Source organism: Lepus europaeus, chromosome 15, assembly GCF_033115175.1.
Source record: "Lepus europaeus isolate LE1 chromosome 15, mLepTim1.pri, whole genome shotgun sequence".
Classification (NCBI taxonomy): Eukaryota; Metazoa; Chordata; class Mammalia; order Lagomorpha; family Leporidae; genus Lepus; species Lepus europaeus.
In genome coordinates, this window is record NC_084841.1 from 8,103,107 (window position 1) to 8,128,179 (window position 25,073).

The 25,073-nt window shown below is 45.5% G+C and overlaps 1 protein-coding gene across 2 annotated transcripts in view; it reads right to left on the reverse strand.

Moving 5' to 3' along the window:
- Positions 1–25,073, reverse strand: part of CTNND2 (catenin delta 2) — a 441,886-nt gene that overhangs the window by 382,902 nt on the left and 33,911 nt on the right. For both annotated transcript variants that reach the window (XM_062211762.1, XM_062211763.1), the window contains one exon: positions 1,854–2,048. In XM_062211762.1, the coding sequence (XP_062067746.1) occupies positions 1,854–2,048 (195 nt within the window). The remainder of the gene's footprint in view (positions 1–1,853; positions 2,049–25,073) is intronic.

The following is a 25,073-nucleotide window of genomic DNA, read 5'->3' on the forward strand; positions in this document are numbered from 1 at the left end:
GGACACGTCGGCCTCTCCTCACAGGAGGGAGAAAAGCACACGCGTGTTCACCGAGCCCGCGTCTCCCTTGATGGCTCAGGGCAAGGGTTGGTGAGCTTTCTGGTAAGGGGTAGACAGGAATCGCTCCCGGTTTCACCAGCACCATGTGCACGCCAGGGCACAGTGCTCACTGCTGTGGTGCCCTGGCGGCCCCCAGGGGGCACCCTTGCATGGGCGTGGCTGTGCTCCAGTGATGAGCCTGTCACAAAACAGAGTTCATCTTTTGATCCACTGCCAACCACTCAGGCAGGCAGTCATCACCTCTGGCTCAGGAGTGCCGTGAGAATGGGCGGCGGCCACCGGGCACGGCCCCGAGCTGCTGTTCACTGACCCTGGCTCAGGAAAAAGACCGTTGTTGCGTCTTCTGAAAGAGCAAACATCTTCCCCTTTCTTCAGTGTCACGTAGCTGAATTCAGCTTTTTTTCTTTTTGAAGCTAATTTTTCATTAAACCCCCAGAAGTTTATTACCAAGAGGCAATTCCAAGAGCATATGAATATGGAAGAGATAATCAACAAATCCCTTTTGTTGTCGGTGTTTATTCAAATTAGATATTAAGCATCACGAAGATTGCTATCTCCTCTTTTACAAGGGGTGCATGGAAATAAAATTAACTTACTTAATGATATGCAAAAACTAAAAATTCAGGTAGCCCAGCTCCCAACAGGAGAGGCTCCAGCAGGCTGGAGGTGCAGGAAGTCCTGACAGAAGAACAAACGGGATCTTTTTTCATCTAAGCCAAATAGGCGCTATCAACTGTGGATGGCATTTATGGTGTCGACAAATAAAGAGTGTTGGTGCCTTCCTTCCCAGGATGCCGTGAAATACTGAAATATGAAGTCAACCATCAACTATAAAAGCAGCTTAGCTCGCCTTGATTTCCAAACATGTCATTTAGTATGGTAATACAGCTTAACAAAATGGCTCCACTAGAGGTTCCTGGAGTCCAAGGCCTTGGAGCTGTGTGCACCACGAACGAACAGAGCACCAGTTTCCCCACCCTGGAGCCCCTGCTGGGGACAACGCAGGCTTCTCTGCTCGCTTAGCAATGGGAGGCTTTATTGGAACCACAATTCTCAGCAGGTTTTAATCCTATGAGCTCTAGAATGAGGATCCTCATAAGTGTTCTCTAACAATATAATCCTGACGTTTGACCGATTAATTTGCAGGTGGCCTCGTTTTCTGGAAAATGTTTATCTTGCTTCATGGGTGCTTGTATCCAATTCAAGATATATACTTAATCCAGGACAGCTACACAAGCAATTGAACTACATGCAATTGCCAGCTTCCAATTTCAAATAATAATTTCATATGACTCAACCTGTTAGCGTGTAAAATATTCTAAATTTGCCATCCAAAATGTGCTACATTTTCAGCCAACATTGCCAAACAGGTAGATCATGATGCTAACACTACTCACCAGCATCAGGCACAAGCATTCTGTGTCCTACTGTGTAGTGACTGCTTTCTTGGCCTATTTATATTCAGTAAATGAGTTAATAAAGATGCCTAAAACTTACTTAGTACCCTCAGTTTTTCTGCTACAACATCCATTGTACTTGTTTCCTTCATAATATACACAAGGAGCTAAACTGGTGCTTAGCTGTTTCTACTCTTGTCATCACTGACACCGATGTTGGAAGTGGCCACAGTGGTGGTGAGGAGAGTGGGGACACAGACACAGACACACACACACACTCACACACAGATGCAGACACAGGTCTTTTGCTCTTGTAGTGTTGTTTAAGTCCCCATGGGGACAAAGCGCCCCACCCCGCCCAGGGACAGGCCACCGAGTGGGGTCCTGAATACACACCTGTGCTCGTGCGGTAGGTGCCGGTGTGTGCTGGCGGCAGAGGGTCCCCTTGGCTCTGGCTGAGACTCCTCATAGGGGGCTTCTGATAGACGCGGTCTTCATAGATGGGGTCTATGTGGTGCTCTGGGGACTGCAGGGCCCGCAGCTCGGGCCCCAGGTGTCCATGCTGGCTGCTGTATGAGGCTCGAGACCCAGCTGAAACAGATGGACAAGGGGGACATTGAGGCCTGGCCAACATCAAAAGGACTTGCTTTCTGGAATCCAAATTCAAATGTTTAAGGCGGGGGTGTCTGGGGGGGGGGGTGCAAGAGTGCAAATCTACAGAAACCCGGATGAAGAACATGGAACGGCAGTCACAGGTCAAGCCTCTCAGCTTACCACCTCACTCAGCACTGCCCATCCCAGCCGGATCGCACCTTGACGTGGTAATGTGTCTGACACAAACCCACACTGAGGGACCTAGCCCAGCAGTTGGGACACTGCTAGGGACACCCTCATTCCACACTGGACTGCCCAGTTTGAGCCGCAGCTCCAGTTCCATTAGGAGCTTCCTACCGATGTGCACCCTGGGAGGCAGTGGGGATGCCCTAAGTGCTTGGATTGCTGCCACCCATATGGGAGGCCTGGGTTGAGTTCCTACCTCCCAGCATCAGTCTGGCTAAACCCAGCTATTGTGTGGGCATTTGGGGCTGGAGTGTCAACATGGGAATGGGAGCTCTGCCTGCCTCTCTCTCCTTCTATCAAATATATAAATAAATAAATACAATTTTTAAAAAATGTACACCAGACAAGACCAGTGGCACAACACTTTTCTCACAGTCTGATGAATGTAACTGGATTCTTCACTAAAGGACTCAAGCAGACACTAAATTCTAAAATTCTCTCATTATCCCAGGGTCTTTGCACCACAGTTTGGACAACATAAATTACTGTAAATGATGAGCAAAGGAGTGAGCTGCAGTGGTAAAGCCATCTTGATGCTGTTCCTGGAAAGTGAACGAAAGTGTTCTCCATCAGCAGCTTTCTCCCCACACAAAAGATGGACCAAAGCGTTTGGCCTTAAACAGCCTACATCCCTGAGAGGGGACATCCAAGAAAAACATTTGCAAGTTCTAAGTTCCTTTCATCTGGCCCTCTCAACTGGGGCATTTGCATGTAGTCAACCTCCCTCTGAGAAAGACAGGTGTCGCTGTCACTACCTGGTTTAGTTTACAAATGGAGAATGCTGTCACTTGCTATTGTAGTGTTCACAGACTTACTGAGTCACTTCACTGCGTAGGATGAGAACAGGTGTGACTGTGGAGCAGTGCTGTGCATCAGCAGAAACATTGGGACTTCAGAAAGTCCATGAAAAATGGATTTAAATGGATTTATTTTTAGGGGTCAGTATTGTGGCACAGGGGTTAAGTTGCTGCTTGTCTTGCTTGTCTTGTCTCACATCGGAGTGCTGGTTCAAATCCCAGGTGCTCTGCTTCTGATCCAGCTTCCTGCTAATGTGCCAAGGAAGGCAGCAGAAGATAACTGAAGTGCTTCGGCTGCTGCCAAGCACATGGAAGACCCTGATGGAGTTTCTGGCTCCCAGCTTTGGCTTGGGCCACATCTGGCTGTTGTAGCCATTTGGGGAGTGACCCAACAGATGGAAGATCTCTCTCTCTCTCCTTCTCTCTTCTCCCCTCCCCTGTGTGTGTGTGTGTGTGTTCTGTCTATCCCTCTTTCTCTGCTGCTCTGCCTTTCAAATAATACACAAATAATTCTTTAAAAATGTTTACTTTTGGTGCAGAAAAAATTAAATCCATGTATGGGAGAGGATTTCAAGATGTTGACAGAAAAGCGGTATTATGAAAAACCCATGTAAGGATTTCAATTACCTTTCTCAGCAAAATAAAGTTCTATTTTAATTCCATTTTTCCATGAGCTTTTTGAAGTTCTCTTACAGACACTGTGAGGGTTAAGAGGGTGAGTTGACTGACAGGAAATAAACCAGTGAGTGGGAGCCACTACTGAGAGGAATAATCTCCTCTGGGCATGGGATGGACGTGGGGCAGAGGAAGGAGGCACCTACCCATGGGAAATACAAGCAGAGAGAGGCAACACAAGACACTGCAGCTGATCATGAAAAGACTCCACAGTTAAACATGCCAATCACAGACCCACATAGCACACTGGGATGGAGTCGCCCACTGCCTTTCAACCTCCATCCCAGGCTAAAGCAAGAGGTTATTGAAATTCCTTGACCATAGCAGTGTCTCTGGACAACGTCAGCTCATCCTGCAGGGCTGGAGCCTCCACCTGGGGCCCTGTTAAGCCAAAGCCCTCAAACGTCCATTTATAGGGTTGCTTTTGCCGGAACAGCTGAACCGAGCGTTTTAACTTTCTCATCTAGTAGACCGAGGGAAACGCCATTCAAAGGTTTGGGAATCATCGAGAGACAAATGTTTTACTGATAAATGAGTGCACGGCTGCTTTAAATCTAAATGAATGTAAGCATCATTCTGCGTGATCAGGTCAGGGTGTCTGTGAATTCCATGTTATTAAATCACTGAATGTTTTGAGGAAGAGGGCAGGCAAGTTCCTATGTTTCCCTTTGCTGGTAATTAAATAATTTCTGATTTAGACAGTGCTGAGATGAATGATAGATTTGAAATAACTGTTTTGCATAATTAGGTTCATTGCATCTGATTTAACAAATGCCAACATCACACTGAATATTATCTCAACCTTATATTTTCCAGGAATATATTGAAGTACTTTATGCCTTGAGTTGCCACTGTCAATTCTTACTCCCAAAGGGTTTGATTACATTGCTAGGGATTTAAAAAGTGCCAAAAAAAACAAAAAAAAAAAAAAAACAAGGAAGTAGTTATTATCTAACTGTTGCATAGCTAACTAAAAGCTTTACATTACTGGCAGATTTAGAGTTGTAACTTTACCACTATTCCTCTACTATAAGATTTTTTAAAAAGTTCAATGGTGAATGAGGGGACCTGCTAAACTCTCAATTGGTGATCTCAGGGTATGTCAAAAATAATCCTCTATTACATTCAACAGAATAGAAAACAATATGTACGAGCTACCTACCCAACAAACCATGAATGTCCAGAATATATCAGTAACTTAAAAAAAAAAAATACTCAACAACAATAACAAACATCCAATCCAGTTAGAAAACAGGCAAAGGATCTTCTCAGGCAGCTCTCAAAGAAGATGAACAGAGAGCCAGCAAACACATGGAGGAATCTCAACATCACTACCGTCAGGGGACGTGAATCAAAACCACAATGAGAAATCACCTCACCCCGTCATCACAGCTGAAATTCGAAACACAGAGAGTGACACACGTTGGTGAGAGTGTGGATAAAGGGGAACACTTACGCACTGTTGGTGCGAATGTAAGTTAGTGCAGCCACTGTGGAAAACAGTGTGCAGATTTCTTAGAATACTAGAAATAGACTTGCCATCTGATCCAGCAATCCCACTACTGGGTATATTCCGGAAAGACTTGGACACAATGTATCAAAGAGACACCTGTACCACTGTGTTTATAGACAGCAGCACTATTTTTTTTTTTTTTTTTGACAGGTAGAGTGGACACAGAGAGAGACAGAGAGAAATGTCTTCCTTTTCCGTTGGTTCATCCTCCAATGGCCACTGCGGCAGGCACACCGCACTGATCTGAAGCCAGGAGCCAGGTGCTTTCTCCTGGTCTCCCATGCGGATGCAGGGCCCAAGCACTTGGGCCATCCTCCACTGCCTTCCTGGGCCATAGCAGAGAGCTGGACAGGAAGAGGAGCGACCGGGACAGAATCCGGCGCCCGACTGGGACTAGAACCTGGGGTGTCAGCGCCGCAGGCGGAGAATTAACCTATTGAGCCGCGGCACCAGCCAGCAGCACTATTTGCAATGGTAAAAATCTGAAATCAGCCAAGGTGTTCAGCATCAGATGAATGGATAAAGAAAGGAATGCAATTCTACCATCTGTAACAAAATGAATGCAGCTGGAAGACATCATGTTGAGTGGTATAAGCCAGACACAGAAAGACAAATACCACGTGTTCTCTGTTATATGCAGGAGCTAAAATTAGGCAAAAAAGAAAGAAATGCAATGTGTATCAGTATTGCTGCAAATAAAGTTTTGTCAATCTTTGTTTTCTGCGTCAAATCAATGGTTAAGAATGTTATACTGTTATCCTTTTAATGATCTGTGATTGCTTTAAAATTCACTGTTTGTCTGAAGTGATCATCTTTCCATTTAATTATTGTTTATTTATAGCCTCAGTCTACATCCCACTTAATATGGTCATTTACTTTTACTTGTTAACTTTTTATTTGGTGGAGTATTAATCCCTTGACTGTAATGTAAATTAAAAATTGTTATCTCAAGAACTAAGATAAAGAAGGGAAGAGAGAGGTAAGGAGGGTGGGAGGGAAAGAAAAACGGAGGCAGTGTGGAAGGGACACCATTATGTTCCTAGAATTGAATCTACAAACTATACTGAATCTGTTAGAAACTAAAATAACTAAAAACAAAAATAAGTTTGCTGAAAATAAAATAAAATCCACCAGCACCCCAAAACCCTTTTATTATAAGCATCTACTTGGCATTTGGAAATTTTTAAAAATTTTTAATGAATTTTTAACAGAGTCAGTGTAGTTTGCAGACACAATTCTAAGGACATAATGATATTCCCTTCTTCCTCCTCTCCTTCCTCTCCCTCCTACACTCCTCCCTTCTTCCTTTCTTTTTATTTTTAGTTTTTGAGATAACATTTTAAATTTACATTCTAGTAAAAAGGCCTAATACTCCATCAAATAAAAAGTTTAACAAAAGGAAGAAGATCCTAGTTTAGTGGGAATGTAGACAACAGCTACCAACAATAACTGAATGGAAAGATGACCATGTCACCTGTATACAGTACATTTTAAAGTAATCACAGGTCACTCTTACCCACTGGTTTGACAAAGGTATAAAACAAAGTTTTACAAAACTGCATTTGCAGCAATACTGGTAACACACAGACATTTCTTTCTGTTTGTTTGTTTCTTAAAGTTTATCTCCCACTTATAAGGGAGAACACGTGGTATTTGTTTTCAGGGTCTGGCTTATTCCAGCCATGGTGTCCTCCAGTTATGTCTATTTTGCTGCATATGGCAGAATTTAATTCTGCATAGCTGAATAATATACCGTTGTGTATATGTACCATGTATTCTTTATCCATTCATCCGATGACGGACACTTTGGCTGATTGTAAGGAAAATTTTATTGTACCATAAATCAAGTTCATGAACAAAAGTCATATATAGGCAAGGATCAAGAACCTTCAAAGTTGGCTGTAGATACCAAATTTTCTGATATTCATAAAAATATAACAATAAAGTTATTAAAGAACTGAATAGCATTCCACATATCTTTCCAGTAGCATGCTTCTGGTGAAACTACACAGTCCCAGGGTTTCGCGGTGAGAACACTGGTATAGAAGGCAGATGCATACGTCAGCGCCGTGCACAGCACCGAATCAGACCAGGCTTTTGAAAAGAAGAACGGTTCCCACTGCTTCTTGTCCACTGTGATCAGCTCTTAGCTGTTCATGGGCGGGCACAATTATTGCAAAATGCAACAGAGAACTAAGCAAAGAATCCGAGGTCAAAAGTGCTGCTGCTGGAATCCATGCTCTAGTACCCCTTTCCCAAGAAAGAACTGTGTTAACAAGGCCTGTTTGGTTTTGAAAAATAAATTCTCACATAACATCTTATGAGAACATGTTCCAAAATTTCATCAGTTGGTGCGTATATTTGCTGATTTAATGACAACGTACTTTTCTTCGCTAGGAATTTTCTTTTACTATTATGATCTATTCAACAGTAAGCGGCAAGCATCACATTAGATTCAAAACACACCTTGTAAGCACTTGTTTGCTTGTTGATGCATTTTAATTTTCATTCCTTAAAATATGATTATTAAATCATAGTTTACTCCCCAAATAGTCATTGGGGGAAGGGGTGGGGATCTGTTAAAGATGCTGACTTCTGGCCAGTGCCGAGGCTCACTAGGCTAATCCTCTGCCTGCGGCACAGGCACCCCGGGTTCTAGTCCCAGTCGGGGTGCTGGATTCTGTCCCGGTTGCCCCTCTTCCAGGCCAGCTCTCTGCTGTGGCCCAGGAGGATGGCCCAAGTGCTTGGGCCCTGCACCCCATGGGAGACCAGGAGAAGCACCTGGCTCCTGGCTTTGGATCAGTGCGGTGCACCGGCCGCAGCGGCCAATGGTAAAGGAAGACCTTTCTCTCCGTCTCTCTCTCTCTCACTGTCTAACTCTGCCTATCAAAAATAAAAAAAAATTAAAAATATAATTATTAAATCTTAGTTTATTCCCCAAATAGTTATGGGGGACGTGGGGAATCTGTTGAAGTGCTGACTTCTAAGTACAACATCCAGGAAATTCTGATTTACTCAATCAGAGTAGGGTACAGCCATGCATGTACTTTTTAATTTGAGAGGCAGAAATACAGGGAGAGAGGTAGACAACAGAGCTTCCATCTGCTGGTTCACTCCTCAAATGTTCACCATGGCCTATGGGGGCTGAAGGTAGGAACCAGGATCTCAGTCCAAGTCTTCCGGGTGGGTGGCAGGAACTGAACCACCCGAACCAAGACTCTGCCTCTCAGGATCTGCTTTAGCAGAAGTTGGAATCATGAGCCTTAGCCTGGACTTGAACTCAGACCCTCCAACATGGGACATGGGCGTCCTGGTAGGTGGTTTAATGGCTGGGCCAAAGCCAGTCCTAGAACACACATTGAATGAGTACCCCAGACCTCTTGATTCTAATGCAGGATCACTTTAGCCATCGTGATCTGGATAAAGTAGAAACAGGGGAGACAGGCCTACTGAAACCATCAATTTGTCACTTCTTGCTATATTCAAGCAATGCCATTTATTTCCATGCTTTAGTATCATGCTCATTGCCTTACTAAATGAAATAAAACTGTTCCATTTTGTTTTTCATTGTGCTTCATCCATATCCTTTTATTTCTATATGTGATGACCTATGATGATGATCTATGTATTACCATTTAACTGGTATCTTCAAGCTCTCAGCTTCAAATATTTATTTGCAAAGAAATGAGAGGAGAAAAAGGGTGAAAATCATACAGTCATGAGGCCAGAGCTAATAGACTGAATGTACTTATGGGCAGGTTGCAGAGGTAGCGTCTTTCATTTTTTAAGCACATTTATTTATTTGAAAGTCAGTGTCAGAGAGAGAGGGAGGGAGGGAGGGAGGGAGGGAGGAAGGGAGAGTGTGAGAGGGAGAGAGGGAGAGGGAGGGAGAGAGGGAGAGGGAGGGAAAGAGAAAGGGAGAGAGGGAGATCTTCCATCTGATAGTTCACTCCCCAGATAGCCACAGCAGCCAGGACTGGGCCAGGCAGAAACAGAGTTTCATCTGGGTCTCCCACACAGGTGCAGGGGCCCAAACACTTGGGCCATCTTCTTCTGCTTTTCCCAGGCCATAGCAGAGAGCTGGACTGCAAGTGGGGCAGCTAGGATATGAACCGGTGTCCGTATGGGATGACGGCATTGCAGGCAGCTTTACCCAATGTGCCACATTGCCAGACCCAGTTCTTTCAGTTTTGAGATGAACTGTCTCAGAAGGGAAAGCTTTAAATTTCTGGAGCTATAAAGGAAAAGTCCAATACAATCCAGGAATTTGGGTTTTTAAGCAGTTGTGCAGGGGTGGGCCTGTGGTGTAGTAAGACAGCACTGGGATGCTGGCATATCCCACATCAGAGTGCCTGGGTTCAAGTCCCAGCTCCACTTGTAATTCCATCTCCTGCTAAGGCACATCCCGGGAGGCGGCAGGCCACGGCTCGGTAGCTGGGTCCCTGCCATCCATGTGAGAAACCTGGACTGTGTACCTGGCTCCAAGCTTTGTGTGGTTTGATCTGGTTGTTGTGGGCATTTGGGGGGTGAACTAGTGGATGGGAGATCTCTGCCAGTCTCTATCTTTCTCAGCCTTTTAAATAAAACAATTTTTAATAAAGTTGTATAATTTATATGTTGTTATTTATTGCTGGAATTCCATTTTTCAAGGCTAAAAGTGATCTTTTATAGAGAAGAATTGGAACAGAAACAGAGTTCCCCCTTTCAAACCTCTACAACTATCTTCCTTCCTACACCTCCAGACTTCAAAGAGCTGTATTTTCTTTTTTTTAAAGATTATTTTATTTTATTTATTTGAAAGACAGAGTTATAGAGGCAGAGGCAGAGAGAGAAAGAGAGGTCTTCTATCAGCTGGTTCACTCCCCAAATGGCTGCAATGGCTGGAGCTGAGCTGATCCAAAATCAGAAGCCAGGAGCTTCTTCTGGGTCTTCTATGTGGGTGCAGGGGCCCAAGGACTTGGGCCATCTTCCACTGCTTTCCCAGGCCATAGCAGAGAGCTGGATTGGAAGTGGAGAAGCTGGGACTAGAACCAGTGCCCATATGGGATGCCAGTGCTGCAGGTCAAGGCTTTAACCCACTGTGCACCAACGCTGGCCCCCAAAGGGCTGTATTTTCTGCCGACAGGCCAGCACCACTGAGCAGCATGGCCGGGCAGCACGGCCTGCACAGGCATTCACCCCCCACTGATGGCTGTGAAACAGTTTTTCTGTGGGCTCTAAACTTATTAAAAAGCCAGGCTTGAGGCCGGTGCCGTGGCTCACTAGGCTAATCCTCCGCCTTGCGGCGCCGGCACACCGGGTTCTAGTCCCGGTTGGGGCGCCGGATTCTGTCCCGGTTGCCCCTCTTCCAGTCCAGCTCTCTGCTGTGGCCCGGGAGTGCAGTGGAGGATGGCCCAAGTGCTTGGGCTCTGCACCCCATGGGAGACCAGGAGAAGCACCTGGCTCCTGGCTTCGGATCAGCGTGGTGAGCCGGCCATGGTGGCCATTGGAGGATGAACCAACGGCAAAGGAAGACCTTTCTCTCTGTCTCTCTCTCTCTCACTGTCCACTCTGCCTGACCAAAAAAAAAAAAAGAAAAAAGAAAAAAAATAAAAAAGCCAGGCTTGATAGCTCTTACAGTTAAACAACAGGGAAAAGCATGATTGCAGCATGGGCCCACTTGCAGAAGCCACAAACAACCAACACGATTTTGGTTACTATCACCATCTCAAAACCGTATACGAGGTTAACTGATGAGAGATGCAGACCCTGAGATCTGAGGGATTTCTCATCAGAATAAAACTATCTCAAAGGAAAACACGTTTAGAAAGCTGCACTTTATACTGCTGTTTTGGCAACACATATAAGGAGGTGGCGACACCCATACTCTTTGTTTTGAAATCCATACACTTATCCTGGAATGTTGCCATCCCATGTCAGAGTGTGAGTCCCAGCTCTGATCCAATTCCATCTCCTGCTAAGGCACACTCCTGGAAGCAGCTGGTCACAGCTCGAGGAGCTGGGTGAACAGCAGTAAGACTTGCCTCTCTCATTCTTGATTTTTGCCTTGGATTCCTCAAATTCTAAAATCAACTTCCTGCTCCTATGCTAATTCAAAACTTAAAGGACACTGAAATATTTCCCTATGTGTTCTGAATCAAGTTCACGAGCCAAATCTCCTGTGCTATTTATTGAGTTCATCTGACATCTTATTTTATAAAAGCATAAGCGCACATTTCCCATATAAGACTCAGAGCTGTATTCAGACTAGTGTTTGGAAGGGACATTATCAATTCATCTGTAGAACATGCCTTGAAGCCTAATGATTTCAGTGTATCAGGCCATCTGATGATATGAAATGGCCATGATAAATCTATGTGTGGGAAAAGAGATGCTGTCTCGTTCCATAAATCCTGGATGTTCATATTTTATACTAAGTCAGTATAGCATCACTGCTGTCACTAATAACTTGAGTACCCAGGCAGTCTCTGGCAGTGTATAAAACCCAGAGGGATTTGTTCCTGTAATTTTCTTGATGAGGTTTCCAACACAATTTATTGTACTAAACCTTCATCTCTCCTTCTGCCAAATAAATATTGCAATCTGTTGGGCTTCCTGGTAAAATTAAAGGACAAAAATCACTGGTCAGGAATCTGCAGTCAGTGGGGCTTATGCCCTGGAAAACCAGATGCCCCTTGTTCCTAGACTCTGTTTCTAACCACAAGCATTTCTTCCCAAGCTGTTAAGAAAACAGGCCTCTTCTGTTCAACGCCTTTTGCGCCAGACAGGCCTTGGGAAACCAATAAGACAGCAGAGGAGGATAACGAGAGACCTGGAATTTGACATCTCCCCACTCCCAGGATGGACCATTTCCATGTTTACTTTCAGTCCAAGGTCATGCTGCTTCCTCATCAGCAGTGAAATGCATGACACACTTGTCTTGTGCACGACGCCACACAGCCCCAGCTTAATGAAGAGCTTGTGGGGACCTATTTCTCTACGGTTGCATTGGTATTAGTGAAACACACGCGGTAAACAGGTTTGACACCTGTCCCTGTTATCAGTTTGGGGACTCTTATCTCAGGGTATGAAGAGACTAGCTCCAAACGTATTAGCCATGCATGCTGGTGTTTCTCAAAACCCCATGTGAATACAAATGCTCTGCTGGAAACTCACAGTGTGACACAGGTTGAAGAAGGGCCTGAGGTTCTGCATGTCTAACAAGCTCTCAGGAGAAGCAGGTTCTGCTGGCTCACGTTCCACCCTGTGAGAAGCCCAGAGCTACCAGTCCAGCTGTGCCTACCCACCTGGTCACTGCAGGATGTCAATTTTGGTACCAAAGCCCTGGAAACATACCTCAGTGACACACTCTCTGGCCTTACCAAGAGAACAGGGGTGGCCTCAGCGAAGGTCCAGGCAGTGGCTGGCTGCTGGCCATGTAGGGGCAGCCTCTGTGGGCGCCACCACCCCAGGTTCAGTGTGCACAGGCTGTGCTGCTCACGAGGACACGTGAGCATCTCCCAGCTGAGCAGTGAGCAGCCTCCACTCTACATGGCCAGGCCCCACAAAAGGGGAGGCATGAACAGCTCACTAAGCAAGCTAGCAGGGGCCGGAGTCACTTCTACAGAGGACAGAGCACCTTTCCATCCTGTGATGGACTCTGGATGTGTATGGGCCAGGCTACATTGGCAGCGATTACACTGCTTCCTGGCTGATTCCGGGGAAGCAGCTATGTGGGTCTCCTTTACTGCCCCAGCACCCACATGCGCACAGCAGCCCGGTGGTGCTGCTGCTTCCTGGGAAATCAGCGCGGCATCAGCTGGGGACTTCGTAAAAAGCGCTGGTGCTGGGAGCCCAGTCTACACCAGCACCTCAGGGGATGGAACACTTCTAATACGGACTTGAAGACGTGATCCAGATCTGGAGGCTCGGGGGAAAAGCTGGTGGCTTTGGGGTGAAACGTAAGACCTTTGTTTTTTAAAACAGAATTTAATGCAAGTATGTTTATTCATAATTGACACATATAATTGGACCTCTTTAAAGGGTAGAGTGTGGTATTTCAATGCGTGTATATGATGTGTAATGACCAGATGGATTAGCATATCCATAACTTCAGACACTTATTTGTGTTGGAAACATTCAGAATCCTATCAGCTATTTTGAGACACACAATTAACTGTTCTCAATCAGTGATCTCACTGTGGATCATTAAAAGTTACTCCTCCCACCCAGTGGCACCCTTGTACCCATCAACTGAGGCCCCTGCCTCCGCTCCCTTCTCCCCGGCCCAGCCTCTGGTAGACCCTGTTCTCCTCTCCATTTCTATGAGATCAACTTCCTAAGCTTCCACACAAGTGAGAACATGCAGAAATTCTGTGCCGACGTGTTTCATTTCACCCAGTGTCCTCCTGGCTCATCTGAGTTCCTACAAACGACAGCACTGTGTGTTCTTCTATGGCTGAGTATTATTCCATGGTGCACAGGTGGCCACGTGCTCCTTGTCCACGCATCTACCTAGGAGGCAGCTAGGCTGACTCAGTGCCCAGGCTGGCATAGGTAGGGGTGTGGACCTCAGCAGGCCCCTAGAGGCAGGAATGTCGTAACTTCCCAGCGTGCATTGCTGCACGTGGGACAAAGTGCTCTCTCTCCTGAGAGGGGAGTTTGGTATCTGAAGTTTGCAAGAGCAATGATGCCTTTGGGGGCAGGGAAAGGAGGATTCTGGTTTGCCCCTGAGTGCTACCCTCTGGGCTGCAATTAGCCTCCTGCTGGGAACTTCTCAAGAGTCCAGAGGCCATGGCCAAGCACGGATCACAGACCCGAGGGCGTTTCCTGCCTCTTGCAGCTCCCTTTTGTTCTCTAAGTTTGTGGAGAAGCCTGTGTCTGGATCCAGGGTGACACCTGGGGAGGGACCTGTGGGAAGCGTGACTGCTGTGGCTGGGGTTGCCTGGCGATCACGGCACATGACGGTGGGATGAGAGCTCAACAGTCCTATGCGTCCTTTGGACTCACGTAATTTTCTTGCTAAGACTAACTTCGGCACGACCACCACCATGCACGTCTGGACTGAAGCTGGTGAGAGGCGCCCCAGCAAGTCTGCACCCCGGTCTCCCTCTTGTACAGCTGACACGAGAGTGCAGCAGGGGTCGCCCGGTAGCTTCTCTGGAAGACGGGCATCATCACTTGGTTTCCATCTTGTGATTCGTCTTTTGACATCTGCGTGTAAAGATGTTTAATCTGTGAAGGTTGATTTTTTATTTTATTTTTTTTACCTCAGAGGAGCCTCATATTTAAAATTTGCCTCGCCCCAGACTGCTTCCCCGGGATGAGCTTTTGGCAACAGTCTCCAGGATGAAGTTCACCACGAGTCTGGCTCCTCGTTAGCTTCTTATTGTCCTAATTAACTACCGAGGCAAAGCGACCCAGGACCCGGTGCTTTAGTAATTAGTCACTTAGCAGAGTTTTCAGTGGCCAGGCTCACAGTCACATACCCACTCTTCTTTATCAACCGGGGATGACATTCAGTGAGCACCATTTTATTTCTTGACAGCTGTTTATCAGCGCCCCAGCAGCACAAGAGTTGAACAGTGCATCCGGCGTCTGGCTTGCAGAGCTAATTACTGATTACGGGTATTTCTATGGAAAGAATGTGAAACAAGGTGCTCCCAACCCTTCCTCTTTTGTTGCACTGAGAGGCAAAGCAGGCTCCATGCAGAGGCTCAGGGTTCACAGGACTGCAGTCTCCCTTTTGCTTCTCAGGGGCTGGCGGCTGAGAACCAAAGCTTAGCGTTGCGTTTTGCTCGTGTGGCTCCTGCCTATCCCAGGACTCGGGTGGAAGTCCGAGGTGTGCGCAGGGAGAACGGTTTTCACCAGGCAAAGGCAGACTCCAGCTGGAGTTTGCATACAGCACTGTCACCAAGAATGTGAACTGAGATATTCAACGAGGCCTTTTGGACTCAGTCTGGGTGAGGGAAATTCACCAAGTTCATGGACACATGAAATTAAATGAGAAGTCTAGTTTGGAATAAGAAATCGGAAATCAATGGAAAATTCTTACCATGGAAACATCTTGCCTGGATTTCAGTTTTTTTTTTTTTTTTTGCAGCAAAATAAACTTATCTTTTAATTTCGTTTCCATGAACTTTTTGAAGTCGCCTCATATCAGATGTATCATGGACAAACTGTGAAATTCGTCTTCAAAAGTAGATATGCAGATTCTAAAATGCAATGTCTAAAAAACATCTTTTTTAAAAAAAAACCCACTGATTTATTTTCATCTACTTGAAAGAAAGAGCAAGAAAGAGATCTTCCATCTGTTGATTTACTCCCCAGATGCCTACCACAGCCAGGTCTGGCTCAGGCTGAAGCCAAGAGCCAGGAGCTTAATCATCATGGTCTCCTCTGTGGGTAGCAGGAGCCCAAACCCTGGGATCATCATCTGCTACCTCCCAGAGTGCATTAACAGGAAGACAGACTGTAAACAGAGCAATTGAGTCTGAAACTGGCACTGCAAGACGGGATGTAAGTGTCCCAAGTGGTGACTTAATCTGCTATGTCCACAATGCCCATCTCTAAAATGCAAATCTAAGAGACAGTCTCTTGGTATCATTTTCTAGTTTTATATATTTCACCAATACCCACAGAGTGACCTTTGTGATCATCCCAGAAGGAAAAGATACCATTAACACTCAAACTAATTTATAAGGAGAAAATTACAAATAATATTCTTTTATAGATTAGTCATTTTCTATATTTACATTTTATAACTTCTCTAAATCAACATCTTATTAATTTTAATTGTCTTACTCAACGTAATATCTAGCATATTTAAGAATAATTTGTGTAGAAATTATATTGTGTAATAAATAGTTCTGAGGAATATTAAAATTTTCCTTGATTCTTTTCCTCTCTACAGTTTTAATGCATTTGTGTGTATGTGTATTTTAAAGTTGAGTTTGTTACTGAGTTAAACATGTATAGTCATCATTTGAATACCAGTTATATTCATTAAAAATTCATTGCCTGATACATAATTAACGAGACCAATCTATAGCTAAAATCCTCTGCCCATTTTTAAAGTGTTGTCTTTATCCAAGACAATTACCACTAAAGCACCAATGGGGAAGTGATGACAGCAGCTCTTTCCTAGTCAGGAAGTATGTTTATGTTGACTCTTGTGGTGCAGCAAAAATGCTACGCACTTGGAAAAAGACTGTCAAGTTGAAAGGGGCTGTTTGTGGCATGTGAACAAGAAGTTCTGTGGTCTGAAGTTGCCCCCTCCTCCATACCCCAAGGTCAGAGTATTAGGAGATGGGGCCTTTAGGGGATTAGGCCATGGGCTGAGCCCTCAGATAGGATCAGTACCCTTATAAATGAGGCCCCACAGGTTGAGCCGTCACCTGCAACGCCAGCATTCCACATGAGAGCTGCTTCAAGCCCTGGCTGTCTACTTCCAACCCAGCTCCCCGTACTGTGCTTGAGAAGGCTGCGGAAGATGGTCCAAGTGCGTGGGCCCCTGTACCCACTTGGGAGACCCAGATGGGGTTCCAGGCTCCTGGCTTTGGCCTGGGCCAGCCCCAGTCACACCTGTTGTTACCATTTCGGGTAGTGAACCAGCAGATGGAAGATTGCGATCTCTGTCTCTCTGTCTCTGTCTCTTTGTCTCTATTTCATATCGCTCTGCCTAATGAATAAACAAATCTTTTTTACAAAAGAGAGAGGAGGCCCCTCATAGGGCCCATCATAGGAGAACACAGCAAGAAGGTGCCAGAAAGTGGACACTGAAGAAGCCAGCACTTTGATAACGGATACTCTGGCCTCTGGAACTGAGTGAAGCAAAGCTTTGCGGTTCACAACTTTGTGTGAAAGCAGCCCAAGCTGAGCAGGGCACTGGCTCGGCCACGGAGAAGAATATGCAGCATTATCTGTTTCTAAGCAGCTGAGCTCAAGACCTGAATCAATATCTCTCTGTATGTTTGTACATTTTTCATTCTGAAGAGAAATGGATAGTGACTTCCCTTTTCGACATCAATTATTGAAATTGAAGTTTACCCCCTGAGGGGGGTTTGGACTCCTTTCCCATGGTGCCAGTCCATACACAGAGGTAAGGGTGAAGTTGGAGACTTTAGGAAATGCAAGTATCATTTGAGGTGATGCAGACATCCTGGGACAACAAACATCCCGGGGGCTGGGGGCTCATCCAGGAGGCCAAACAGGAAAGGCCAGCGCCACCACGTCTCTCTGGAGGCATTTTCACAGCAAGGAGAGAATCTTGAGGGGCCTCCTCAGCACCACTCCTGGGTTAACATCATTAACAGTCTCTGAGGATTCCTGTGGTGTCCACAATGCATTGCACGGGGCCTGAAAACACCATAGCGTGGGCACTGTTTTATGATCTCCTGTAGGACTACACACACAGGGCTGGTGGTCCTATAGGGGAGCCTATGGCTTACCAGCTCTCTGTTAATACTACAGCTTGGACCTCAGATACACAGAAAGCCACTTTCCAAAGGACTATGAGAGCCAGGGGTGGGGGAGCAGGCATTTGATCTTACAGATTTTCAATACTCCTTGAGCCAAGCTCTCCTGTGAGCCCTTGGTAATTTCTAAACTGTATGTACTCATGCTTTGCTCTGTGCATTTGGTTATCCATGGGCTATCCCAGCTTCACCCACCAGCTGGCTTCACACTAATCAGTCAACAACTTTCTGTTGGCTACCTGCTGGATGAGTCATGGTGGGGGCGTTCTCAAATCCATGGGGCCTCCCAGCTGCCCTCCAGGAGCCCACGCACCTCCTGACTCAGCTGCTCCCCCTGTCTTTCACCGCAGGAAATGTCAGGAAGCTTTCTTCTCGGTGTCAGTGTCAGGGACACAAGTGTAGGAACACCATGAGGCCAGGGGGACTCGAAAAGTTCATGCAGTTCACCTACAGTGGATGCGATGTTTGTATGTGTGTGTGTGTGTGCGTGTTAGCCTGTGAGGACACAGTACGTATGTAATGCACATGTATGATTATACACATGTGTATATTTATACATCTGTGTACACAGTAATTTGTGCCCTATTTTAGGATATATAACAAGTAGAAATTATATATATAAATAGATAGTAATACAGACTAGACATATGACCAACTACAAAGATACATAGTGCATTTACAAGCTGAGCATCCCTAATTTGAAAATCGAAAATCCAAAATTTCCCAAAATCTGAAACTTTCTGAGACCTGATAAGATGCTGTGAGTTGAAAATTCTACACTTGAATTCATGTTGCAGGTTAAAGCAAAAAATCAGGCTCAACTAAAATAATTATATAAGATTATCATATTACCATCAGGCTTTGCAGATAAAGTGTGTATATGACATATAAATGAAGGTAGTAGACAGACTTGGATATATACAAATATATGCAAATATCATAAGTCCCTCCAAATCTGAAACACTTCTGGTCCCAAACACCTTAGATAAGGAAGATACAACATGTATTGTATATACTCATATATACAAGATACATTACATTATAAATTGTCTCCAGTTTAATGTAAACTAAACATAGGATACCTTTTTTTAATATCACAAAATGTCCCTTGGTTAATTTCAGTAGTGGGGGGACATTCTGATGTAACCTTGATTTTCTCTCTCTTTAGGGAGATTTAAAATTATTAATTATCAAGGTTACTCATAACATCTACTGAAGCAGTTGGTCTTTACATAATAAAAAGGAAAACAATTTAATAGCATCATATATATCAAGGCAGAGATACTGGTTGACTAGACTCATTGAACTGATGCTACCACTTGACATGAGTGGTTAGCACAGACATCTGTGCAAATGTCCTAGTATGTCTGAACTACAATGAGTAGTCACTGACAAGAGACCCAGGAAGACTGTGCCTTCAGTACCCTATTGAGTTTAAGATCAGAGGCAACGAGTTCAGAAGAAAAGGAAACACCCACTCAGTTGGGGTACCATGAGCCCACCTCCCCCGTGGATGGGTGCTGGGGACCCAGCTTTGAAGCTATGGCTCTGGCAGCCAACAAACTCAGGGCTGTTTGTGTTTTCTGCGTCTCTCTCTTCCCATCCATCATTTTCTTCTGATCTGGATTGTACCTAAAAGCGGTTTTCTGTGGAATCCTGTTTCTATATCCTCCTATCTTATCTGCAGCCCTGAAGAACAAAACGTGAGTTCTCAGAATTCCATCATAGCAAACCACTGGGCTGCCCACCACGTGGCCCCTGGAAAAGGAAATGACCTGGAAACTGGTTCATCTCGGGGTCCCAGGCCTGGGAGCAGCTCATGGTTAACTTGGAATATATTTACTGCCTCTAGTGAATGTCCTTTATACAATGACTAATTTGAGAGTAATGTGTGCTCTGTACTTTTGTTTGAAATTGCACTGTTTTTAAAGAAACTGTAGAGGAGCAACAAAAAGCCAAGTGACTTCATAATCAGATGATACTGATCACTAGTTGAACAGTTTTTGACCAAGAATCAGAAGCCCAAGGATTATATTTCTTGCTTTATCTGCACTCAAGGAAGGCATTTATTACCATATACTACAGCTTTGTGGTATTTTCTTTTTCATTTTTGGCTTTTCAGAAACTTGAATACTTAAGCTTGTACATGGTCTTGTGTTTTGCTATCCTTTTTACTGTAAAATGTAAATATTTTAAGGGATATTTTGATTCTAAATATGATAAAAGAATTTCTCACCTAAAAATAAAACAAAACAAAACACCTGCTCCTCTCCCAGCTCTGACATCTCAGATAATCACTCCCATGTCCCTGGAATGCTCAACCTCAAGTGAAAAGAAGTTTGTGTGGCCTTCTAGATAATTGTTTCCATAAAACAATAAGTGATAACAACATATTTGAGAACAGTCCCAATGCCTCCCAAACGTGGTCAGACTTCTTCACAGTTAAGGAGGTGGCCACTTCACACTGAGTTTGGCCTCAACCTCATGTATGTCCCTGGTGTTCTGAGCTCTGCCTTCAGCCCGCCAGGATTCATGGCACTTCTCTTCACGACGCGTGGGTGGGCCCTCTCCATCATCCTCCGCCTATCTGTGTCTCACAGGTGCGGCCTGTGAAACCCAACCACAGAAGCTGCCTCCTAATCCTCTTAGGATTCTCCCAGCGCTTGCTCTCGTCATGACTGCAGGGTATCACAAGCTAGTTCTGAGCTGACATCACGCCCACCTCCTTGAGGCTGTGGATTCCATCTTATTTACGGCCGCCTCTCCAGTGGTGCCTGGGTGACATCAGGATCAACCCCAGCAATGAGAGTTCTCATTTACAGAGCCCCGCTAGCACGTGGGCATCTAATACACCCTGCACAAACACAACTCATGTGTTCTTGGGATGAGTCTGTGTAATTGGTGCAGTGTTGTTATTTCCACTGTAGGATAAGCAAGCAATCTCAGAGAAAACTAATTTTGTTCTCAAACAGGCTAACCATGATTCCAGCTCAGAACCTTACACAGGCTGTTCCCTGCGCTGGGATGCTCTTCCAGACAGCCCCAGGCTGTCCTCCCCTCAGCAATCACACTGTAAAACTGAGCGCTTCCCTGGCCACTCTCTCCCGCTGACATCCCTGATCCCCCGTCGTCTTCCCCATAGCGCTGCTCATCATCTAACAGCTCGCCTCTGCTGGAACACCAGCCCCAAGGGGACCAGGGTTTCGGCCTCTCTCTCACAAACATCCGTTTTCAAACTTCCCACACTCAGTCAAGGAGAGGGAAGCAAAGTAGGTGCTCAGTAAATACTTATGTAATCGATCAAACTTTCCAGGGTCACAAAGCTAAAAGCGATGGAACCAAGAACCCACTCCTGTCTGTTCCCTCAATCTCTTGACCACTGTTGCCCTCAGTGCAGCACAACTACTCTTGCGTCTTCATCTACAATGAAACTCCTCATTCTCACTCAATACTCTTTACTTTTTGTGCTTTTAGACACTGAAATGACCCAGACCTCTGGGACTTCGATCAACATTCGCAACTGTCAACATGCTAGCACTGATTTTTTTTTTTTTTTTTTTTTTTAAGCATTGAGTTCTACCCTTCCTCGCTTGCTAGCACGCTAGCCTCCTTGTCTTGCTGGTTAGTACCTGTTGTTCCCTGGATATCATTTCTTCCTTCTATGCCCTTGTCAGGGAGCATGCCTAGGAGAGCGACTGTAAGTATTTGCAAGTCTGAAAATATGTGATCCTCTCCAAATAGAGGGTTATTTGGCTATGCACAGATTTTAGATTGAAAACTATTTTCCTCCAGAGCTCAGGGAACATAACCTGTTTGTTCTCTGCTAACTAGAACTATGGCTGCCACGTCAGGTGGAGCCTCTGTGATTTCAGGCTGTTGTTCGTCTTATCCTGATGCTCTGAAACGTCGTCATGTGGAACAGGAATGTTTCCTGCTATTTCTTATGAGTGCCCGGGCCTCTGCTCTGAGGAGTGAGTTTCTAGGACTTCTCGGATTTCCTTCTCTCTCTTCTCTGAGACTTTAATGCTATGCTAATTCTCCGGGACTTGTCCTTTGTGGCTTTTACTGCATTGTTCTCCTATTTTCTGTCCATTTTCCTTGATGTTGTACCTTCTGGGGGATTCTCTTGACCATTTTCCAGTCACTGTCTCGAAGTTTTAGCTTCAGCAGTTAGATTCTTTCATGGCCTACACAGATTTTCTTATTTATCCTTTCACACTCCAGCCAGTGTTCATTGCATGAACACGAGCCCTTCCTAAATCCTTCTCAGCGCTGCCTCTAAAGTTTTTGCTTGCTTCTTTTAATCCCTTCTGGTCCATAAATTATCTGTTTCTTGTGAGGCACAGTTTATTTCTCTATTTTGGTCTGTCTTCTTCACGCCCCTGACCCTCTCCAGTCACTCAGTAATCCTTGCAAATGTACCCTTTTGAGAAAGAAGCCCAGAGCAGCATGTTGTCACGGAGTGAATGCAGGAGTTTCCTATCTGGGGTTCCTCCATGGGAGCTTATGACAGGACAGCAGGGCACAGAGGCTGGCTGTGTCCCTTCAGAAGAGCTGGTAGGGGCCAGCCCCGAGCCCCCTGGCTGCACCCCCACATGCCTGTTTGAAGAACCAACATCTACAACAGGCCTCTACCCTCTCCCACAGTTTTAGTTCCATCAAGGGAACAGTTATGCTGGTTACCTTAGAGCAAGTTCCTGGCTCCAGGCTCTCTATCTCAGTAGGAAAGAAGGCAGGTTAGTAGGGCTGTCGGGGTTCCTGATTTAGAACTCTGTCACACACTGGCTTTCAATTAATCCCTCTCTCTTTGCCACATGTATCTCCCAGAATCCCCAGCTCAACTCTGACCCTTGAGCCTGTCCAAGAACTCACTGAAGACAAGCAGTCACTCCTGAAGTCCTGACAGAACATTCTCTGGAGATGCCTCTCCCGTACAGAGTCTTCCAAAGATTCATGGGAGTGGGCACTTAGCCCAACAGGTAAGCCACTCGGGATGCCCATACCGCAGCAGAGTGCCTGGGTTCTGCTCAAGTTGTGCTCAAGTCCCAGAGTCCTGCTAATTAATGCACACCCTGGAAGGTAGCAGGCGATGACTCAATTGGGTTCCACATCAAAGGCCTGAACAACTCGCTGCTGAAGGAACAAGGGGGCGTCACTGAAGAAATCCAAAGAGAAATCAGGGGCCGGCACTATGGCGCAGTGGGTGAATGCCCTGGCCTGAAGTGCTGGCATCCCATATGGGCGCCAGTTCGAGACCTGGCTGCTCTACATTCGATCCAACTCTCTGCTATGGCCTGGGATAGCAGTAGAAGACGGCCCAAGTTCTTGGGCCCCTGCACCCACGTGGGAGACCTGGAAGAAGCTCCTGGCTCCTGGCTTCAGATCAGCACAGCTCCAGCCATTGTGGCCACCTGGGGAGTGAACCAGTGGATGGAAGACCTCTCCTTCTCTCTCTCTCTCTGCCTCTCCTTCTCTCTCTGTGTAACTCTGATTTTCAAATAAATAAATAAATCTTAAAAAGAAAGAAATTGTATATTATGAAAAAACTACACATGGATTTCAAAAACTTTTGCCCCAAAATAAATGTTATCTTTTTAATGCATTTTTTCACAAACATTTTGGAATGCCTTCATACTCTGCTTATCTGTCTACTTGATAGAATATTGTTAAATCGGCTTGCTTGTTGGAGGTACAGTATCTGGCCTCTGTGTTCCTGTATCCTTTGTGAATCCATTCTCTCACTGCTTATTGTTCAGAGGGTCTGAGAAATATGGGAGGCAAGTAAGTGGACAGAAGATACCACGTGGGACCAATAACTCAGATACCTTTTCCCATTTTTGGTGTACGTTTCCTAATTAAATTAAAGCCTGATCAAAATCACATAGATAGCGATAATATTAGAAAGGCTTTGATATAATTTTGCATAAAGATGTCACTTTCTTATAAAAGAACCAAAAACATCTGTTTATCCCCTTTTAATTGACGAGGTTGCTAAGGGTTAGGACAGGAAAGGTAGGTATTAACTTCTTGAATCAAATCAAAAGGAGAAACACCACAAGGGCCCTTTGGGCCACCTAGAAATCCAGGCTCCTAGATCCACATGCTGGCTACCAGCACACCATCAGGGACACTGAAGTAACACCCTTCCTGCCTCAGCGTGATCTGGACACCAAGGGGATCGACGTGAGATACCAAGGTAAGTGTGATGCAGGTGCAGCTTAAAGTGAATTTACGAAGGAGATACTTGACCACCTCCTCTGTGAGCTCTGGGCTTCCAGGCAGGTGAAAGGACCAGGCAGGGTTTAGCATGAAGTGAGGAGGGAAGGTTTCTGAAGAGGTCTCAGGGTCCATCCTCTTGGGGCATGGGGAAGCCAGGGGAGAATTCTCAGATTGAGGTTCCCCACTGTAAAATGGTTGCAAGACTCTGGCAGAATGACCACTTTGTTGGTGGAAATGAGAGGGTCAATGTGTGGACACAGCCTGCACTTCCCAAGTGGGCTGGGGTGCAGGATGCCAGAGTCCACTGCATGGGAGAGAGATCCATTTTACACTGGCTGCAAAGTTGGCATGGACAGGACACTGGGCTCCCAGGGCAAGAGCTTAGGAGGAGAGGGTAGGACCCAGGGGCGTGGTCAGTGGTGATGCATCAGGTCCCTGGGGCCAGGAAAGACTCACTGGTGAGGTCTCCTTCCAAAGATCCCCAGAGGCTCCAGTTGAGAGGCAGAGAGTTGGCCTTAACCACCAATGAAAGCAAGTTAAAGGACTGACTAATACCACAGGCTGATCATATTCTAGTTAGTAAATCTAATTTTTTGTTAACAAAAAACCCTTAATGTGTTGGTGGGAATGTTTAGAATGTTCGTGAGGATTCTTCAAAGGGCTTAAATCTCAGGAAATGTAAAGGAGCAGTGAGAGGCGGGTATCACACAGGATTGTGATCCAGCCCCCAGAAGCTGTGTGTTAAACAGGCGCTGCTCACTGCCGGAGGAGACATCGCGTGAGCCTCTGGGCGCCTGGCAGGGAAACTGCTAAGCTTCCACCTGGGATCAGGTTTACTTCCTTTTTCTTCCCTCCAAGGAGAGCACCTACAAGCCTTAAGAAGCCAGGGAATGGAGGTGAAATCTGCACCTATCCAGAACGTAGGGTTTATAGTGCACCATCCACTCCCTCTACTGAGTTTTATTCCATTTGGCTGGAGTACAAAACGGACCCGCCTTGACCAAATTCCTCTCCACATTAGGTCAGCTTTGATCAAAATCCTTGGTTAAGAATGCACATTTTGCTCACATCATTTTTACCTCGAAATAAACTTCTGATGTTTGACTTCACTTTCACG